Here is a 16,541-nt window from a genome sequence, read left to right on the forward strand (position 1 = left end):
CATGGATTACCAACCGGGACAAAGAAAAAGAGGGGGGTAGGAACACCAAGGACACAAAGGAAGAAAGAGAAGGAAGTGGGACACAAAAGGAACCAATGGGGCTTTAAGTTGGTAGAAACGATCAAGAAATACTTGTTGAGGTCCGGATCGTAAAAAATAAAAAAAGTCCCATCACCCAACCCTTGGGTGAGTCCGGATCCTTTGTGCTCCCCAACGCTTCCTGACCACAAAAACCAGTGAAGCATGTAAAAAACACTTTTTAGAAAATTAAAAAAAAAAATCACCAGTGGGCCCCACTGGTTTTTGTGGTCAGGAAGCCATGGGGGAGCACAGACGATGGGGAGATGATTCGGATTCCCCTTGGGTCCCCTATATTTATGGTGGTGCTGTAGTGCTCCCCTGACGGGTAGCTGATCTGGACTCAACCAGGAAGGTGATCTGGACACAAACATCTGAGAGAAGAATAGAAATAAATAAAAAAATATGTATAGAGAAGACAAAAAAAGTTTTTCCTAAAAGGTATAATGTTGAGTGTAAGTCTCCATCTTGTATAAATCCCCAAATCAACAGCTGTGTTGTGCAAAACACTATTCTGTGTTGTAGCTGATCACATCGCACCGAATATATTAATTATTATCTAGAAGAGAAAGTTGTAGACCGAATTGCTCAGGATAACAAAGGAAAGAAAAAGAAAGACGCGTAACAAAGCATGATGCATTTCTAAAATGAGATTGAACCCTAAACTGACAAATCACCATGTGTTTCCCTTGTGCCTCTCCACAATGTTAGAAATTTCCAGAGCATCAATTTTTATTCCATCCAAGTGCTTCTGGCATATACTACTGCGCATATGGTATTCTCCACATGTTTACAACTGAACGAAGAATTTCATTCACCAAGAAAGAAATAAGAATTACATAAATATATATATATATAAATATGTATGTATAAAAAGAAGAAACGGAAACCAGCTTTATTCTCGATGATTTATTTTTGAACGGATGTTATCCAACGTGGAAAATATCTTTCTCGTTCAGCTACAATCATCTTTGCTTCATCTGGTATTTGCTCCTCCACGTGTAAATGTTGACAGAATCATCAAATGAACCTGTTATTTATGGTACCCAGTATTTACATGCTTACGTGATCCAGTGTATTATTCCTTACCAGCTTGCTGCTGCCTCCCAACTTCTCTTTCGGCTTCAACGTGTATGATCAAGTTATCCATTTCCCACTGATTCTCACTGATTGGTACGCCCCTGCAACTTAGATTTCTCAGCATCAAGTTTCCTCAGTGCAGTTGAACTCAGCTTCTCACCACTCTTTCCTCCGGACAAAAGATCCACCACCTCGATCTGTTTGGAGCATACCAAAGAAAGAAAGGAGGTTCATTAAAATGAGTTGATCTTCTTTGAGTTCAAACCATCTGTATCTTTTGTGTTAATGTTGACACTACTAATGGCCTGCTTCACAAAAGAAAGTAGTCTTCAAAAGTGAATGCTGTTACAAGCCTATGTAAAATAGGTGAGAATGATGCAATAAACAATGGTTAAACTAGTGTTTCCCTGCTACTTCTCTTCAGAGAAAAGGCACAATTAATCAGGAAGAGGACCCAAAAGATAGATTGCTTCATGTTATATAGAATATTCACAAGTGATAACTAATCCAAATGAGGATTGCAAATTTCAGGTCCAGAAAAAAAAAAAAAAAAAAAAGTACTTCGACTGGCTTCTTAAATTTTGCATGAAATTTCAGAACAATAAGACAGGAAAACAAGAAATCAAAGAGGAGAGAGGAGAAACAAAAGGAAAAAGAGAAAGGGGGAAGGTTGGGTAGAGTCGTAGAGGAAGGACATCTCATTCAAGACACGGGTCCCTCATCATACTCCCTCACATAGCAAACCAGAACGGTATGATTTTGCCCCCTCATCTCCTTAAATTCGTATACAGGGGTTTAGCCCCTTAGACGATTAAATAAAAGATTCAAAATTAGATTCACACACTAGAGGTAAAATTAACAAATTCAGAAACAATATAATATAAATACTAGCTTAGAACATGAGTATAACTAACTCTGCCAGTGTTTTGCTACCGGTCACAAGCCCAGGTAAAGGAAGAGGGTTGGTGCATCAGGTCGGCAGCTGACACCGAAAATTCTAGCCAAACCCTTTTTAATGGATTCGACCTTATATGATAAATGTTATGCTAGGGCGTTCATTGACAAAAGAAGCGACGCACTATACAATTGCTCGAGTGTAATGATAAGCAGGCAAGGGTTAGCTAGGGCAGCCTAGTAAACAACGTGTTGCATCGGCACCCGGATGCGGTGATAAGTAGGCAAGGGTTCCCGTGCCGAGGACGATCCTAGTAAACAAGCTAGTCCAAAAATGTAAGATTAGATTGACATCTTAGAACATAGAATTATTAACAGTTAAGAGCTTAGAGTTGATAGATGTTATGAAGAAAAAAAGGATTAATATAGCTTGCATTCAAGAGACTAGATGAAGAAGGGTAAAAAAAATTGAAGAGTTGGATGACTTCAAATTTTGGTATATTGGGGACAAAACTAATAAAAATGGAATAAGTATAATAATGGATAAAGATTTTAAGAATGATGGGGTGGATTTTAAAAGAATGGGTGATAGGATTATTGCAATCTAGCTTGTAAAGGAGAAAGTGATTGTAAATATAATTTGTGCATATGCACTTCAAGTAGGATTGGATGACAGTCTAAAGTTAGAATTTTGGGAAAATATGGATTGGATAAATGCAAGGAATTTGTCAAGGAGAAAAGATTATCATAGGAGGTGATCTAAATAGACATATTGGAAAAGATCAAAGAGGCTATGAGAGTGTACATGGAGGATATGGTTTTGGAGAGAGGAATAAGGAAGGGATTTCAATTTTAGATTTTGTCGTTGCTTTTGATCTATCTACTATAAATATTTACTTCAAAAAGAGAGAGAAACATTTAATTACCTTCAAAAGTGAACATCATAGAAGCCAAATAGATTTCTTCCTAACTAGAAGTACTGATAGATTGTTGTGCAAAGACTGCAAGGTGATACTAAGGAAAAGCTTAACTGCACAACATAGACTTGTGGTCATAGATATGGGTCTAACCCCAAAAACTCATAAAAGGTGCAACGTTAACTATCCCAGAATAAGATGGTGGAACTTGAAATGAGAGTGTTTGAAATCATTTGCTACTGAAGTAGTCAAACAAGGAAACAAGGATTTTAAGGGGGAGACTAATGCGATGTGAAATGAGATGGCTATGTGTATCAAGAAGATGACTAAAGATGTCTTAGGTGAATCAAAAGGAAAGCTCCTTCCTATAGAAAGAATTGGTGGTGGGATTGTGAGGTTCAACTTGCCATTAGGAATAAGAAAACTAGTTTAAAGACATGGCAAAGAATTAAGGATGTAGAGGATCTTTAAAAGTATAGGTCGGCTAGAAATGAAGTTAAGAAAATTGCACAAAAATCAAGGGAGAAGAAAGATGAAGAGTTATACAAATAAGTTGGGCACGAAAATCAAGGGAGAAGAAGTATGAAGAGTTATACAATAAGTTGGGCACGAAGGAAGGGGAAAAATCTATTTATAAGATAGCTAAAATAAGAGATAGTAAGTGTAGGGATCTTGACCATGTTATATGATAAAAATGAGATGAAACGAACGCACGAGAGAGGAGACCACGAGCACAAAGCGGAGGAGCAAGGGGGGGGACAGCTGGAGACGAATGAGCGGGAAAAGAACAGACCTCCCAAGGGACATAGGGGGAGAACCACGGACACCATTTTTATGTTTTTAGGGTAAGAAAAACAAAACGAAACTAAATTAAACAAAATGAATGCAAAAACACAAACAGTTGCACGAAAGCAATAGAAAAAGTGAACCAGCAAAGCCAAGCAGAAGGAGGGAAGACGAAAATGGAAAGAAAGCAAGAACCATACCAAAGGAGAAGACCGCACCCCACATCCAAGGGAACGGAACCCGCCGCGCCCACAAGCAGGACCGAACCAAGCCAAAGAATGCAGCGAAAGATTATCGGAACGGAGGCCCATGCACCGAGACCCAAGACAGGAAAAAAGGGGGGGGCCCAACCACCACCCGAGACGGCACGAGGATGAGGACATAAGAAATAGGAAACTATTCTCAGCTACAAAGAGCATGCTCAGCCCGGATTCAACAATATACCATTCACCAGCACCAATCAAACATAAGCGAGAATCGAGTCCAAGTAAAATAAGCATTGAGGAGGATGAAAAACCAGGCAAGACACAAGGTCCTGATAAAATCAAAATAGAAATATGCAAGAGCTTAAGAACCCATAGGTTAGTTTGGTTGACTAAGTTGTTTAATAAGATTATAAACACAGGGAAAATGTAAGATGAATAGAGGAAAAGCATTGTGATTCCAATTTACAAAAATACATGAGATATTCAAAGTTGTAATAACTATAAGGGCATTAAATTGATGAGTCATACTAAGAAATTATGGAAGAGAGCAACTGAAACCCATTTAAGACACTTAACCACAATTAAGGAGAACCAGTTTGGGTTTACGCCAGGAAGATCTACAACAGTGGCTATTAACCTAATTAGGAGACTTATGGAAAGATATAGAGAGTGTAGGAAAGACCTTCATATGGTATTTATTGACCTAGAAAAAACTTTTAATAGAGTTCTTAGAGCATTAATTGGAAGTAGCATAGAAAATAAGTGTTGCAAGTAAATATGTAGACATAGTCAAGGATATGTATGATGGTTCAGTGACTAGTGTATAAACAATGGGGGGACAAATTAATGAATACTCAATTACGGTTGGACTACAAGGATCAACTTTAAGCCCATATTTATTTGCACTTGTAATGGATGAATTAACCAAAGACATTCAAGATGCGGACCCTAGGTGTATGTTTTTTGTTGATGACATCGTGTTGATAGATGAGACTCAAGTGGGGATTAATACTAAGTTAAAATCATGGAGAGTAGCTTTGGAATCAAGAGGCTTTAAATTAAAAGAACAAAGACAGAATAGAATATCTAGTTTGTAACTTTAGTCATGATCGGGCAGACGACGAGGTGGTCAAACTTGGGATAAGGAGATTCCTTAGAGTGATTGTTTTAGGTACCTAGATTCAATTATAAATAAAAGAGGTGATACAGAGGATGATGATTTCCATATAATTAAAATAAGGTAGATGAAGTGGAGAGGTGCATCCGGGATCTTCTGTGATCAATGTATTCCATTAAAGCTTAAAAGAAAATTCTATAAGACCGTCGTTCGACCAGCTATAATGTACAGTACAGAGTTTCAAGTTATTAAAAAGAATCATATAAATAAACTCAGTGAAGCAAAAATGAGGATGCTGAGATGGATGAGTGGCAAAACAATGAAGGATTAGATAATGAATGATCATATTAGAGTTGGTCTAAGACTTGCTCCCATAAGTGATCAACTTCGGAAACATCGTTTGAGGTGACACAACCAACTTCAACGGAGACCTATAAATGCCCATGTACATTGAAGTGATATAATCCAAATTGAAGGAACTATAAGAGGTAGGGAAAAACCTAAGATAACCTTATGCGTATCTTAGGCCTTATATCTAGCATAGTCTCAAACATAACTGATTGGAAGGCAAGAATCCATGTAGCCGACCCCATTTAGTTGGGACAAGACTTATTGTTGTTGTTATTAGAACATGAGTATACCTAAACAAAAAAAGTTAATCCCGTCATTTTATATCAAAGCAGCCCATTACAAAGAAAACCATGGGGTCAAAGCGCAACATATATACAACCCTATAAGCTTATTTCCAATAAAAAAAAAAAACCCATTAGGTGACTTATTTGCATCACCATATCAACCAATTTCTTATCCAAAGCTTCATGGTTGCTCTTAATCAAAATGATCCACTTAATTTGTGGGAAGATCCAAACTAAATAGACGGATCCAAGTAAAATTGTTAGCTGGGGAGAAAACAATGAACTTAAAATTCTAAAAGATTTGCATAATCTTGCATACCCCATCCATCTTATCTTATCTTGGGCAGAACTGAATTCCTACTTGAACTAAGACAACATCACATGGAAAATGAAAGCATCAGCATATGGAAAGGCTGAAAGGCGCAAAAGAATGCGAATAAAACATTTTCCAATGTATGCAAGTTAACTACAATTTTATTAACCCCGTCATCTAGCCAACTACGAGGGGAGGTAACTGTCATTTATCCTTTATTCAATAATGATTGCACACGTGTCCACTGTGCGTGTGTGTGTGAGAGTGAGAGGAAGAGAGAGAGAGTGTGTGAGAGTGAGAGAAAGAGAGAGAGACTCAAAAGCAAACCTTCAATTGTGGCAGATTCTTCTCAGCTCTTCGCTTGTTAACAGATATTCCTCCAGCAAAAGTTTCTTTACTGGAAAAACAGATAACTTACAAATTAACAACATGTTCATCCAAAAGAAAACATGTGGAGAAAAACTCAAAGCTGTAAATCTCTGCTAAGGCCATAAATATAAAGAAGAAACCAATTCATTAATACACTTAGAAGCAAGCACTGGTGGACAGAAAACATATTAACTTTTCAAAAGACCTCTGGAAACCACAACACCACCCCCCAACAGAGGAAAGGGGGGGGGGGAGTGAAATAGACACAGGAAATCCAGATTATTAGCAGATTTGACTTCTAGTTAATCAAATATTGTCCAGTCAGTTTTTTGCATGACTAATACTAAATATCCAACTGATACAGTTCATGTTCAGATTACCAATAACAAGTTAAATGGGGTTTCAAATTACATGCTCCCCAGCTCAAACTTTTCATGAAGTTTATACATGCCAAAAATCATGTGATTTTAGGACTTTCAGACAAAGAGAACGATTGGTGAGGGCTTGAGCAAGCTGGCCTTCATTGCCTATGTTACTATTTCACTTTCTACTTTAGCTTAGGTTTCTTTTTTCATTAATTGGTTGACAGATTTGTCATGGGCTCAATATTGGCCCTCTATTTTACTTTATTTTCTTTCCATAATATGTAATCAAATTAAATTTCAAGTAATCAGGATTTAAAGGCTTTTCCTAATTCCCAGAATTTATAAAATAAAGCTATCTTGACAGGGGGAGGTACACATGGAACTCTCATTCCTTCATCTCTTCTTCTCTTCATCTTCTCTCTTCTTTCTTCTCTTCTTCTTCTTCTCTGTTCTTAACCTAGTCATAGATTTTGGAACCCTAACAACCTCAATGGCATTGGATCTTCTATTGCTGTGGCTAAAATTACTAGTGGGTCAATCACCTTTTCATTGGCTTGTTTGGTTGGTTAGTTGTCTCTTCCAAAGCTTCAATGCATGGGTTTCCAGTTGCAAGCTGATCAACATCTTCAATGTGAAACTTTTTGTGTTGGGCAAGCATAATGATGAGCACATTTATATGTGAAATCTTCGAGCACAATGCATGCATTTTACACACTTAGATTGGAGCTACCTTGGGTTTTATGTTGTTTTTGCAGGTTTTATGAATTTTTAGGACTTTAGCGAATATCTGGAGCTTTGGGTATGAAACATGCGATTTTACATGTCAAGAGGTCCGTTCAAATTCTCAAGTGCGAAAGTGGGCCTGATTTGGAGCATGATGGGCTAAAGATGCGATTATGGGCCAACTCCAGAATATCTTACAAAATTAGATTAGAACTTTTATTTTATTTTTCTCTATTGTAATTGAATGAATGTATGGGGCCCACAAATAGTCAAAGACTAGGATTTTCTTTTTTTTTTAGAAGATTTTATTTTGTTAGATTTTATTTATTTCTCTAATTAGTTTTTTCTCTCTCTTCCCACTTTCTATTATTTTCATTATTTTATTTGTTCCCCCTTATTTAACACAAAATCGTTTTTTCTAAAAATGTGGATTTTTCTTCCTTCTTTCCTTCTTCCACTTTTTCTTTCTTTCTTCCATTTTTTCTCCACGTGAAATCAATTTTTTATTTATTTATTTAATTGTCCACTCATTCTCTTTCTTTCTCTTTCTCTCTCTCTCTCTTTTTCTCTCTCTTTTTATTTCTAACGAATTTTGCTCTTTCTTTATTTGTTTTTTTCTTTTTCTATTTTATTCTTATTATTATTTTATTTCCTTGTTTGTAAATTATTCTCCTTCTTCTATAAATATTATCTCCCCTCTTAGGTCTAGTTGACACTTTATTTTCTCTTTAGTTTACTTTAGTCTTGCACTTTCTATTCTCTTTAGCTTGCTCTAGGTTTTCTCTAGTTCTTTGATTACTTTGTGGGTTCTAATTTTTAGATTGAATGTTTAGGAATATTGAAGTTGTGTAATTTATTTTATGCAAGTGTAATTCCTTTAGTTTTATCAGTGCAATTTCAAGTTCAAGTCCAAGGTTCAAGTTTCAAGTTTCAAGTTTGAGGATTCGCTTTCTCTCTGGGTCTAGCAATTGCAGATCTAGATTATTCTAGATCTGGTTATTAGGGTTGGTTGAGATTCGAATCATTTGTTCAAGTTTTTTTTGGAGATTCAAAGATGCAAGTAAGTAACATTCTTCAATAATCTACTCTCCCCCCTCCATTCCCGCTTCTATCTACCCCTCCATATTCTTAATTTAGGATTTAATTTTAGCATTTACTTATTGTTCTCCCTTCCCCCTGGGTCCTTGATCAAAGATGTCTACAGCCATGCCTCTCTTTGGTTAAGGCTTTCATTTTGCTTTTATTGCTTTATTATTTATTTTATGTTATTTACTTTCTGCACTTTTCTTTTTCTTTTTTTCTCTTTAATATCATTTTCCCACAATCGGTGGACTATAAGCTACAGCAAAGGGTCCACGGTCAAAGTCATTATAATTATACTCCCCTTCCCTCGATCCAGAGCTGACACTCGGATCACTTCCCTTTATTTTTATTGTTCGCATTTTTTTCCTGTCTTTTATTTATGCGTTGGTTATGTTTGCTTTATTTTTCGTTTTAATTCGATTGCACTAGATGTATGGATTAGGATTGTTGGTTTAGTTTAATTAATTAGTAATCAAAAATTGAATCATTCCACTCAAGCATTACCATTAAGAAGTTGAATTCTATGTGACATATCTCCCTAAGATTGACCCATTAGCTGCACAATTGCTTGCAGTAATTTTATTTCACAAACACATAACCAGTCATCATTTCCAGCTTCTGGTGAGTCAAGGAGTCTGTACTTGTTTCCTTCATCCATTTGACATTTTGGGTACTGGAACTGTTAAAGATATGTTAGGTGTTTTCCAACTTTGTTACTTCAGTGGAAAATCTCTCCCATGGGTATTCTTTGTTGAAAGATTGATCTAACTTCTTATCAAAATTATACTACATTAAAAATGAATTAAAGACCCAGTTTGATACTTTAATCAAGATTTTCCAATCCAATAATATTTTTAAGCATACGCAGCATGACCTAACTAGTTTTTGCTTAGGTAACAGTGCTATTCATTGGACAATCTGTCCATAAACCCATCAGCAGAAAGGGGTGGCAGAACTTAAATATCGTATACATGTCCCAACGCACTTCACGTGATGTTGCACTCATTGCATGTTACCTTATTAACCAAATGCTTTCTTCTGTTTTCCCATTTCAGTCCCCTTTTCTGCACCTATTAACCAAATGTTTTCTTCTGTTATAATAATTTGAGTCCTCATTTTCTGTTTCCCTAGCACATCTTTGTTTTCCCTTTCTGCGAAAGTTTTCAAATGCCTGCCTTTTGTGAATATTTTGCATCCCTATTTGGATAAACCATCGTTGCGTACTAATATTATTGAATTATTCTTGGAGTTAGAAGGGTTGACTGTTATGACTGTTATGATCTTTTTATCAACCCATTCATATCTTCCAAATCCTGCACTGCAGCCTCTACAGTCTTGCTCCTACAAATGTTTCTCCTATCGACTTACCAGTTTATATCCAAAAATGTACTCAATCTAAAACTCAAAAGCTCACAACTGCTTCAGATCATTAAAATTATGTTTCTATTTCTCATCTTCCATCTCCTTAGCACAATGTTGCGTCTTTTCTCACAAATTCCATTCCTAGAAATCATCATGAGGCATTCACCCACTCTAGGTGCAAATGAGCAACGGACACGGAAACAGGTGTCTTGTTATCTTGTCAGACATAGTCTCTAGCAGATTTACCCCTGTAAAGATCAGGTATGGTGTCACAGGTTGTGCACGATCAAGTATAATCCAGAAGGCTCCATTAAGCGCCTCAAAGCTACCTAGTTGTCAATGGGTACATTCAGATTTGGAAAATAGATGTTGGCTATTTGAAACTCTCTCCTTAGCCCTGCCTAGTTGCAATTATATCATAGCCACAATGGCTGACATGTAGTGATGGAACTCAAACTCAAGCAAAGACTCAAAACTAAATCCAAATTACAATAAAACCTTCAAATAGGACTCAAATGAAGACTAAAATGAAAATCAAGTAACCCCAAACTAAGTCCCAAGATTTTAGAGCTGGAGTAGGGGAACTGTCCCGCCTACTCTATTGCTGTGTAGGGAAGAATCACTACACCTGTGGCTATTCTTAGACAGCAGCATTATATCAGTGAGGGTACATATGTGTTTACACACCATGTGTTTTACCCTTATGTCTGAGGTTATCCTGGGCTTATTTATCTTTCAAATCTTTAGTCTAACTCAGTTTTCCTATTCCTAGTATGATTTTTAGTCTGTGACCATACATTAAGTGTTTCTGAGGTGAGTTATACACTCTCAATTTTACCATCTCTAAGTCACAGAGTTCCTCTCTTCTGTAACAATTGTCAATTTCTGCAAGTCTGACAACACAATTGTTATGGTTCACATCTAAACAATAAAATTCTAAGTATGATAAAACGATAGAAACATTAAGCCAGAAGAACTTCATGCCCCGTAGAGGGAAAACACAATCACATCTTGTGCCATTGACATGTTAGATGTACCTGACAATAATAGCATCCAATCTGTCATCAACAATTGATGGGCCATAAGGATCAATTATAGCTTCCGTTTCCACCTTCAATTCTGGTTTGATGGACTGTGATGAAAGTCAAAGGTAAGCATATACTCAATCAACAAGAACATATCAAATTTGTTTTACAAACTTTTAACTCCTCAATAGATGTCTACTTCTCTAGTCATCACAAAAGGCCAACCACTGTTTCAATAGATGTCCACTTTTCTAGTCCTCACACAGTTTGGGAGACAGTGAGACACAGTTCATGGGTAGTGTTTTTAAACTTAGGATGTGGGGGTAATGTCGAAAACGGATAAATAAAAACTAATTGAGACTAACGGTAATAGTAATAGGGGGTCTGATTGATAAACTGAGTAACTCAGGCGATGGCACTGAAAATTTCCCTTTCAAAGAATATTTTATCATCTTGCCATAATGTAACTCATATTTTAATGCACCTTATCAAAAGAATTCATATTTTAATGCATAGTGATGCATGTAGTGAAGGTTGGATTATGAGAGAGTGAAATCGTATTGATAAAATCAGGGTAATCAAACAATTATTTTAGATGATCGAAATTGAAGCCCAAATACAGGGTAAACAAAACAGCTCTTCAGATGGATTCAAGCCCCAGACTCAATGTAACCAAACAGTTTTTTAGGCAGATTTAGTTCTTAGACTCAGACTAACCAAGCAGTTTTTCAGGTATATTTAGTTCTCAGACTCAAACTAACCAAACAGATTCTATATTAAGAATCTGATTCCAGAGAACTAGATTCTATTGCACCTAGATTGCAACTCAAAACATGATTCTACAGAATTATGCAATCAAACGCTACATAAAGAATTTGACCAAGTCAGGTTTTATTTCAAAACTAAACGTTCTTTTTAACTCAATTGAGAGATAACAAGAAGATTAATGTATTTGGAAAACATCTAAGACGAAAGCCCATCATATTGCATAAAACCGAAAAAGTTGGTTTCCTATCCTACCTTGATGTAGTCCTCAACAGCTCTCGTTCTCATCTCAATGGGCTCAATCATGTCTGCCAACTGCGAAGCAAACCATGGAGCACAAATCATCAATTTAAACAACTCATCATCCAAGAAGCCAATGCAAAAACATCTGAATAAGTAACATTATAATGAAAAAGATGAAAGAACGAACCTCTTTATTAACCAACATTGGTCCATCACAAATCCCAACAACCACCCGATCTCTGGCAAGTCCTGCTGCTGCCTGATAAAAACCATTTAAAATATTAAACAACAGCCCAGATAATAATACCAATAGATGTTAAATTTCAAAATCTATAAAGAAGATAAATAAGAATTAAGAGCAGGAATTTAAACCTTCAGAAGAGCTCGATGGCCATCATGCAAACGGTCAAAGGTTCCTCCAAGTACCACAGAACCATAGAGTGCATGACCCAATTTATTCTCAGATGCTTTATTTAAATCAGAGACTAACTCATTACTTCCCATTCTGCAAACAAAGAAAATCCAGAATAGTAAGGGTTTTATCAAGATGCATTAAACTAATTTTTCTTTAAATTCAAATAAAGTTCTATGGTTTAAAAATAAAAGCAAACACAAGTTGATCTACAATTCTCCTGCTGATTCAACAAACTCCCCAAAATCTTACACCTACTTTCTCCTACTTCAGAGTGTCAGAATTGCTTACGACATGCAATAAAACCAGGTCATGATTCAAAATCAGTTCATGAAGCAGACAGAAGGGTCTGCTAATAGCCCAGATAGTGTCATATTTCAATATATCACGCTTTTGCCACAAGTGTTGAAACCATGGCGTAGACAAAATGAAGAGTACACATACGAATGAGTATTAATCAAGCTAGACGTCAGTAGCACCATTTAATAATAATCCAGAGAAGTCAGGTATGCTCTTAAAGCACCTAAAATTGGCAGTTCTTCAAACAGTAGATCAATGCAGTCATATTCCACGAGCTATCTCCGTTCACTAATCTTTCAAATATTCTTTCCAGCTTACCCTGACCCTCTTGGACTTTAATTTAATCCACGATAGGTGTAAGCTGATGCTCGAAAAATTCAGTGACACATGCAAAGATCAAGAGGAGAAAGAAATTAAATCGATTATGCAAAAACGCAGTGGAAGGTTCACACTGTCATAACTTGCTCTGCGATGGCAGTGGCGACATCTATCCTGGAGGCTCACACCTTCGTAAGTATTGTAGCATCGCCGGCCTTCGTAAGTATTGTAGCATCGCCGGCTGTAATCAAAGTTTCATCGGGGTTGGGGAGGAGAAAAACAAAGTCCATCCGATTATCCGAATGTCTATCAGCACAAATTCTCTACGCAGATTAATAAGATAAACTGATGCAGCAGAGGAAGTGGTATTTGTATTGAACAATAATTCGGCTAGTAGAGGTTGCAGAACGAGATTGCTTATGACATGTGCCCAGGATGTGCGTAATAACCACGAGATGGAGATGCTAACGAAAGCGGTGAAAGAGTTTCAGAAGTATGAATATTCTTGAGTTTCAGAAGTATGAATATTCTTGAGTTTCAGAAGTATGAATATTCTTTCAGATGAACATGTATAATTTGCTTTCTCACCGTTAATATAGGTAACAACCTTGTTCTAGATGAAATTAAGGGCCAAGAACATACCTGTCCGTCGTTTGCAGCTGCTGTTTCTGGTATCTGCAACTGAATCGGATTAAAGGGCAGCAAGAACAGAAAAGGAAGGGACGTTACAGGAAATTAGGGTTTCAGATTACAGCTCTGCACGAGGAAGTGGCGTGAAGTGGCATGGAGATGGGCTTTTTTTTTTCTTTTTTGCTGCCGCGCCATATATCTCCCGCTCCGCTCGGCTCTAGGGTTGATAACCGTTGATTGTTAGTTGTCACGTGCGACGAAAACATCGAGAGGTGGACAAAAACATAATTTAAGATATCAAAGTATCTGAATTTACAAAATAGACCCCTAATGATGTACAAGAAGATGGGATCCTTCTCAAAGTCGATCACGAGCGATCCAACCATTCCGAAATTCTATCGAGGAAACAGATAAATGAAGGGCCAAAAAAGCTAGGGTTCCATGATTCGTCGATTTTTGTGTTGAAACTTGAAACTATCGACAATGCTGATGGTTATTAAATCTGTAAATTTCAAATTTCGCAGATTCTGGAAATTTTGAACATCAAAGGATGGGAATTTCTAGTATTCTAGTGTGGAATGAAGGGAATCTTTGAATCAGTACTACAGCAAGTCAAGGAATGATCCTTCGATGGAATTTTGAGAGAGACGCAGAGAAATGGGGGAAAGGAAGGCTATGCTGTTCGGTAAAGGTTAAGGGTTTAAGGTGAGAAACTAGATTTAGGGGTATATCTTCAAGAGATCTCTCTGTTTTGGCAGATCTTCAATTCACATTCTCAACTTCCCTATTTGTTCCTCGTTCCCAATTCTTTGACCAGATCGCTGTTTTCGTCAATGCCCGAATTGATTGAAAGGAGAAACTAGAAACCGCATTTCAAAGCAGATCTTACTCGGCTGAAGAACGAAGAAGTGAATGTCGAGATTAAAGAAGGAAGGGTGCTTCAGGTCCGTGGAAAGAGGAGAAAATAGCAGGAAGTGAAGAAATCTTTGGGTACTCGAGATTCCTGTTCGATCGACTTTAGGGTTTTTCTCTCTACCGGCTCGCGCGAAGAAGAGTTTGTGAACTTAAATGTTTTATGTGTTAAACTGTATTTAAATATTTAAATAAATGTAATTCTCTTTCTTTTCTTGTCTTTTTCCGAATATAATTCTCATTTGTCTCTTGTCAAAAAAAAAAATTTATTAAAAAACAAAACAAAATCTTAATGTATTTTGAAAAATTAAGCATACATGCTACATATCCCTTCACAAGAGGAGACCTCATCAGCAAATGATTTTTTTATTTATGTCAATTATCTTTATTGAAATAATCAAGCAGAAAATCAAAAATTTATTCATCCCATTTCTGATCCATTTCCTTGTTAATGTATTACATGCGGTCCAACATCACATCAACTGATTGAAATTCATTTATATATCACCATCGATTAGACATCCCGACTTTTTTTATTATTTTTCAGTGATGTTACTGCCCAAGGCCTCCCTTTTTGGCTTTTTTTTAAATGATGTTACTTGTAAGTGAACGTTAAACTTTTGATGTGATATCGGGACACATGTCACATATTTACAATGAAATAGATTGTCTATTTCCTTGTCTGAAATAAACTATTTTTTTTTTGGCCAAATTTAACTTCTTGTTTTTTAGATTTTTTATGAGGTTCCTCCTAGGGAAGTTGGATTTTTTTTTAAATGATGTTACTTGTAAGTGAACGTTTAACCTCAAATTGATGCCGCCATGGGTGCGAGACACAAGTCACATCCCTTTGGAATGAAATCTTAAATTGCTTTACTAACCCATCGTGGCGTGAAATAGACTAAATATTGGTCCAAATAAAATCTCATTTGCAAAACTACATTTGAGTTAAATTCTGTTGCGAAGTGGTCATCTTTTTTGCCTTAACTTGTCATATGAGTTTGGATTTCATATTTTTGTATGTGAAAATAAGTATAAATGTATCCATATGGCTGACGCTCACTAATGAGTATTATGTCTTTAAAATTTTACCATTCCCATTGTATATCTACTACCTACTAATACATCTTTTATTGAAGCAATTTTGCCACCAATCTTAGTAGTATTGTTCACTAAAATTTGTCAATTTATAATGCATTTACCCGGGTGAACTTTGACATTTTTGTGCATATGAGTATTTTTGTTAGAACGTTGGTGTATAACCAATGGAATGCTTTTTAATAGCAACAAAAGATTAAGAGAAAACTTAAATTGAAGATACAAAAGGTAACCATAAAAAATAAATAAATAAATATAATGAAACAAATGAAAAACACACCTTTTGAAAGATGAAGCTTTTCTCACAATTCCAACAAACTACGATAATTTTTGGAACATGCCTTACATAAAACACAATCAACATGTATTCCTGTTACTTTATATCTCAGTAATAAAATTATGTCTCATCCTTACTTTAAAATCAAACCATATGATATAATTTTTTTTAAACACCATTGTAGAATAAAAGATGATGCTTAATTTTGAAATTTTCATACATAAAACAAGTGGTCTTACTCAATCAAGGTCCACTATGAGTCGAACTCTTTATCTTGGCTTAGTTTACACGAATTTAGAAAACGTCTTCAGGGGTAACTTTTCACAAATACGCAGGGCTTCACTTCTAGCCCAAAAGAATCTGAACTCTTGAGTCTTGACTTCATAATTATGAGGCATTGATCTTACCAACTGAACAACCCTTGAGATTATACTATAAGGTGTTGATCTTATTAATTATGCACATTTTTGTCCTTCATAGCAAAAGTAAAGAAAGAAAATAATGTTTCTGCAACTGAAAGATCCATTATTGAAGTAAAAAAGAGAGGGTGGGGCTGGACCGCTGGAGTGCACAAATTAAATATCTACAAATTATACATTCTTTCAATCATATTTACAATCTGTGTTCTAGTGT

At 36.2% G+C, this 16,541-nt stretch overlaps 1 protein-coding gene across 2 annotated transcripts; it reads right to left on the bottom strand.

The window, feature by feature from the left end:
* Nucleotides 1-530: 530 nt before the first annotated feature.
* COAD (4-phosphopantetheine adenylyltransferase) lies at nucleotides 531-14,681 on the bottom strand. 2 transcript variants are annotated; one of them, XM_089157611.1, is made up of 8 exons: nucleotides 13,634-14,681; nucleotides 13,135-13,232; nucleotides 12,334-12,466; nucleotides 12,149-12,220; nucleotides 11,974-12,033; nucleotides 10,966-11,060; nucleotides 6,354-6,423; nucleotides 531-1,355 (listed from the first exon to the last, which is right to left on the bottom strand). In XM_089157611.1, exons 2-8 carry the CDS (start codon nucleotides 13,158-13,160, stop codon nucleotides 1,242-1,244), a joined length of 570 nt encoding a protein of 189 aa, XP_089013737.1. In that variant the 5' UTR covers nucleotides 13,161-13,232; nucleotides 13,634-14,681; the 3' UTR covers nucleotides 531-1,241. The 2 variants fall into 2 exon arrangements, with proteins under 2 accessions (XP_089013737.1, XP_089013740.1); XM_089157614.1 differs by lacking the exon at nucleotides 13,135-13,232 and having other exon boundaries at nucleotides 533-1,355; nucleotides 13,634-14,680.
* Nucleotides 14,682-16,541: the final 1,860 nt, after the last annotated feature.

The sequence above is a fragment of the Hakea prostrata genome, chromosome 1 (assembly GCF_041222555.1).
Source record: "Hakea prostrata isolate BN-2017 chromosome 1, UWA_Hpros_2, whole genome shotgun sequence".
Lineage (NCBI taxonomy): Eukaryota > Viridiplantae > Streptophyta > Magnoliopsida > Proteales > Proteaceae > Hakea > Hakea prostrata.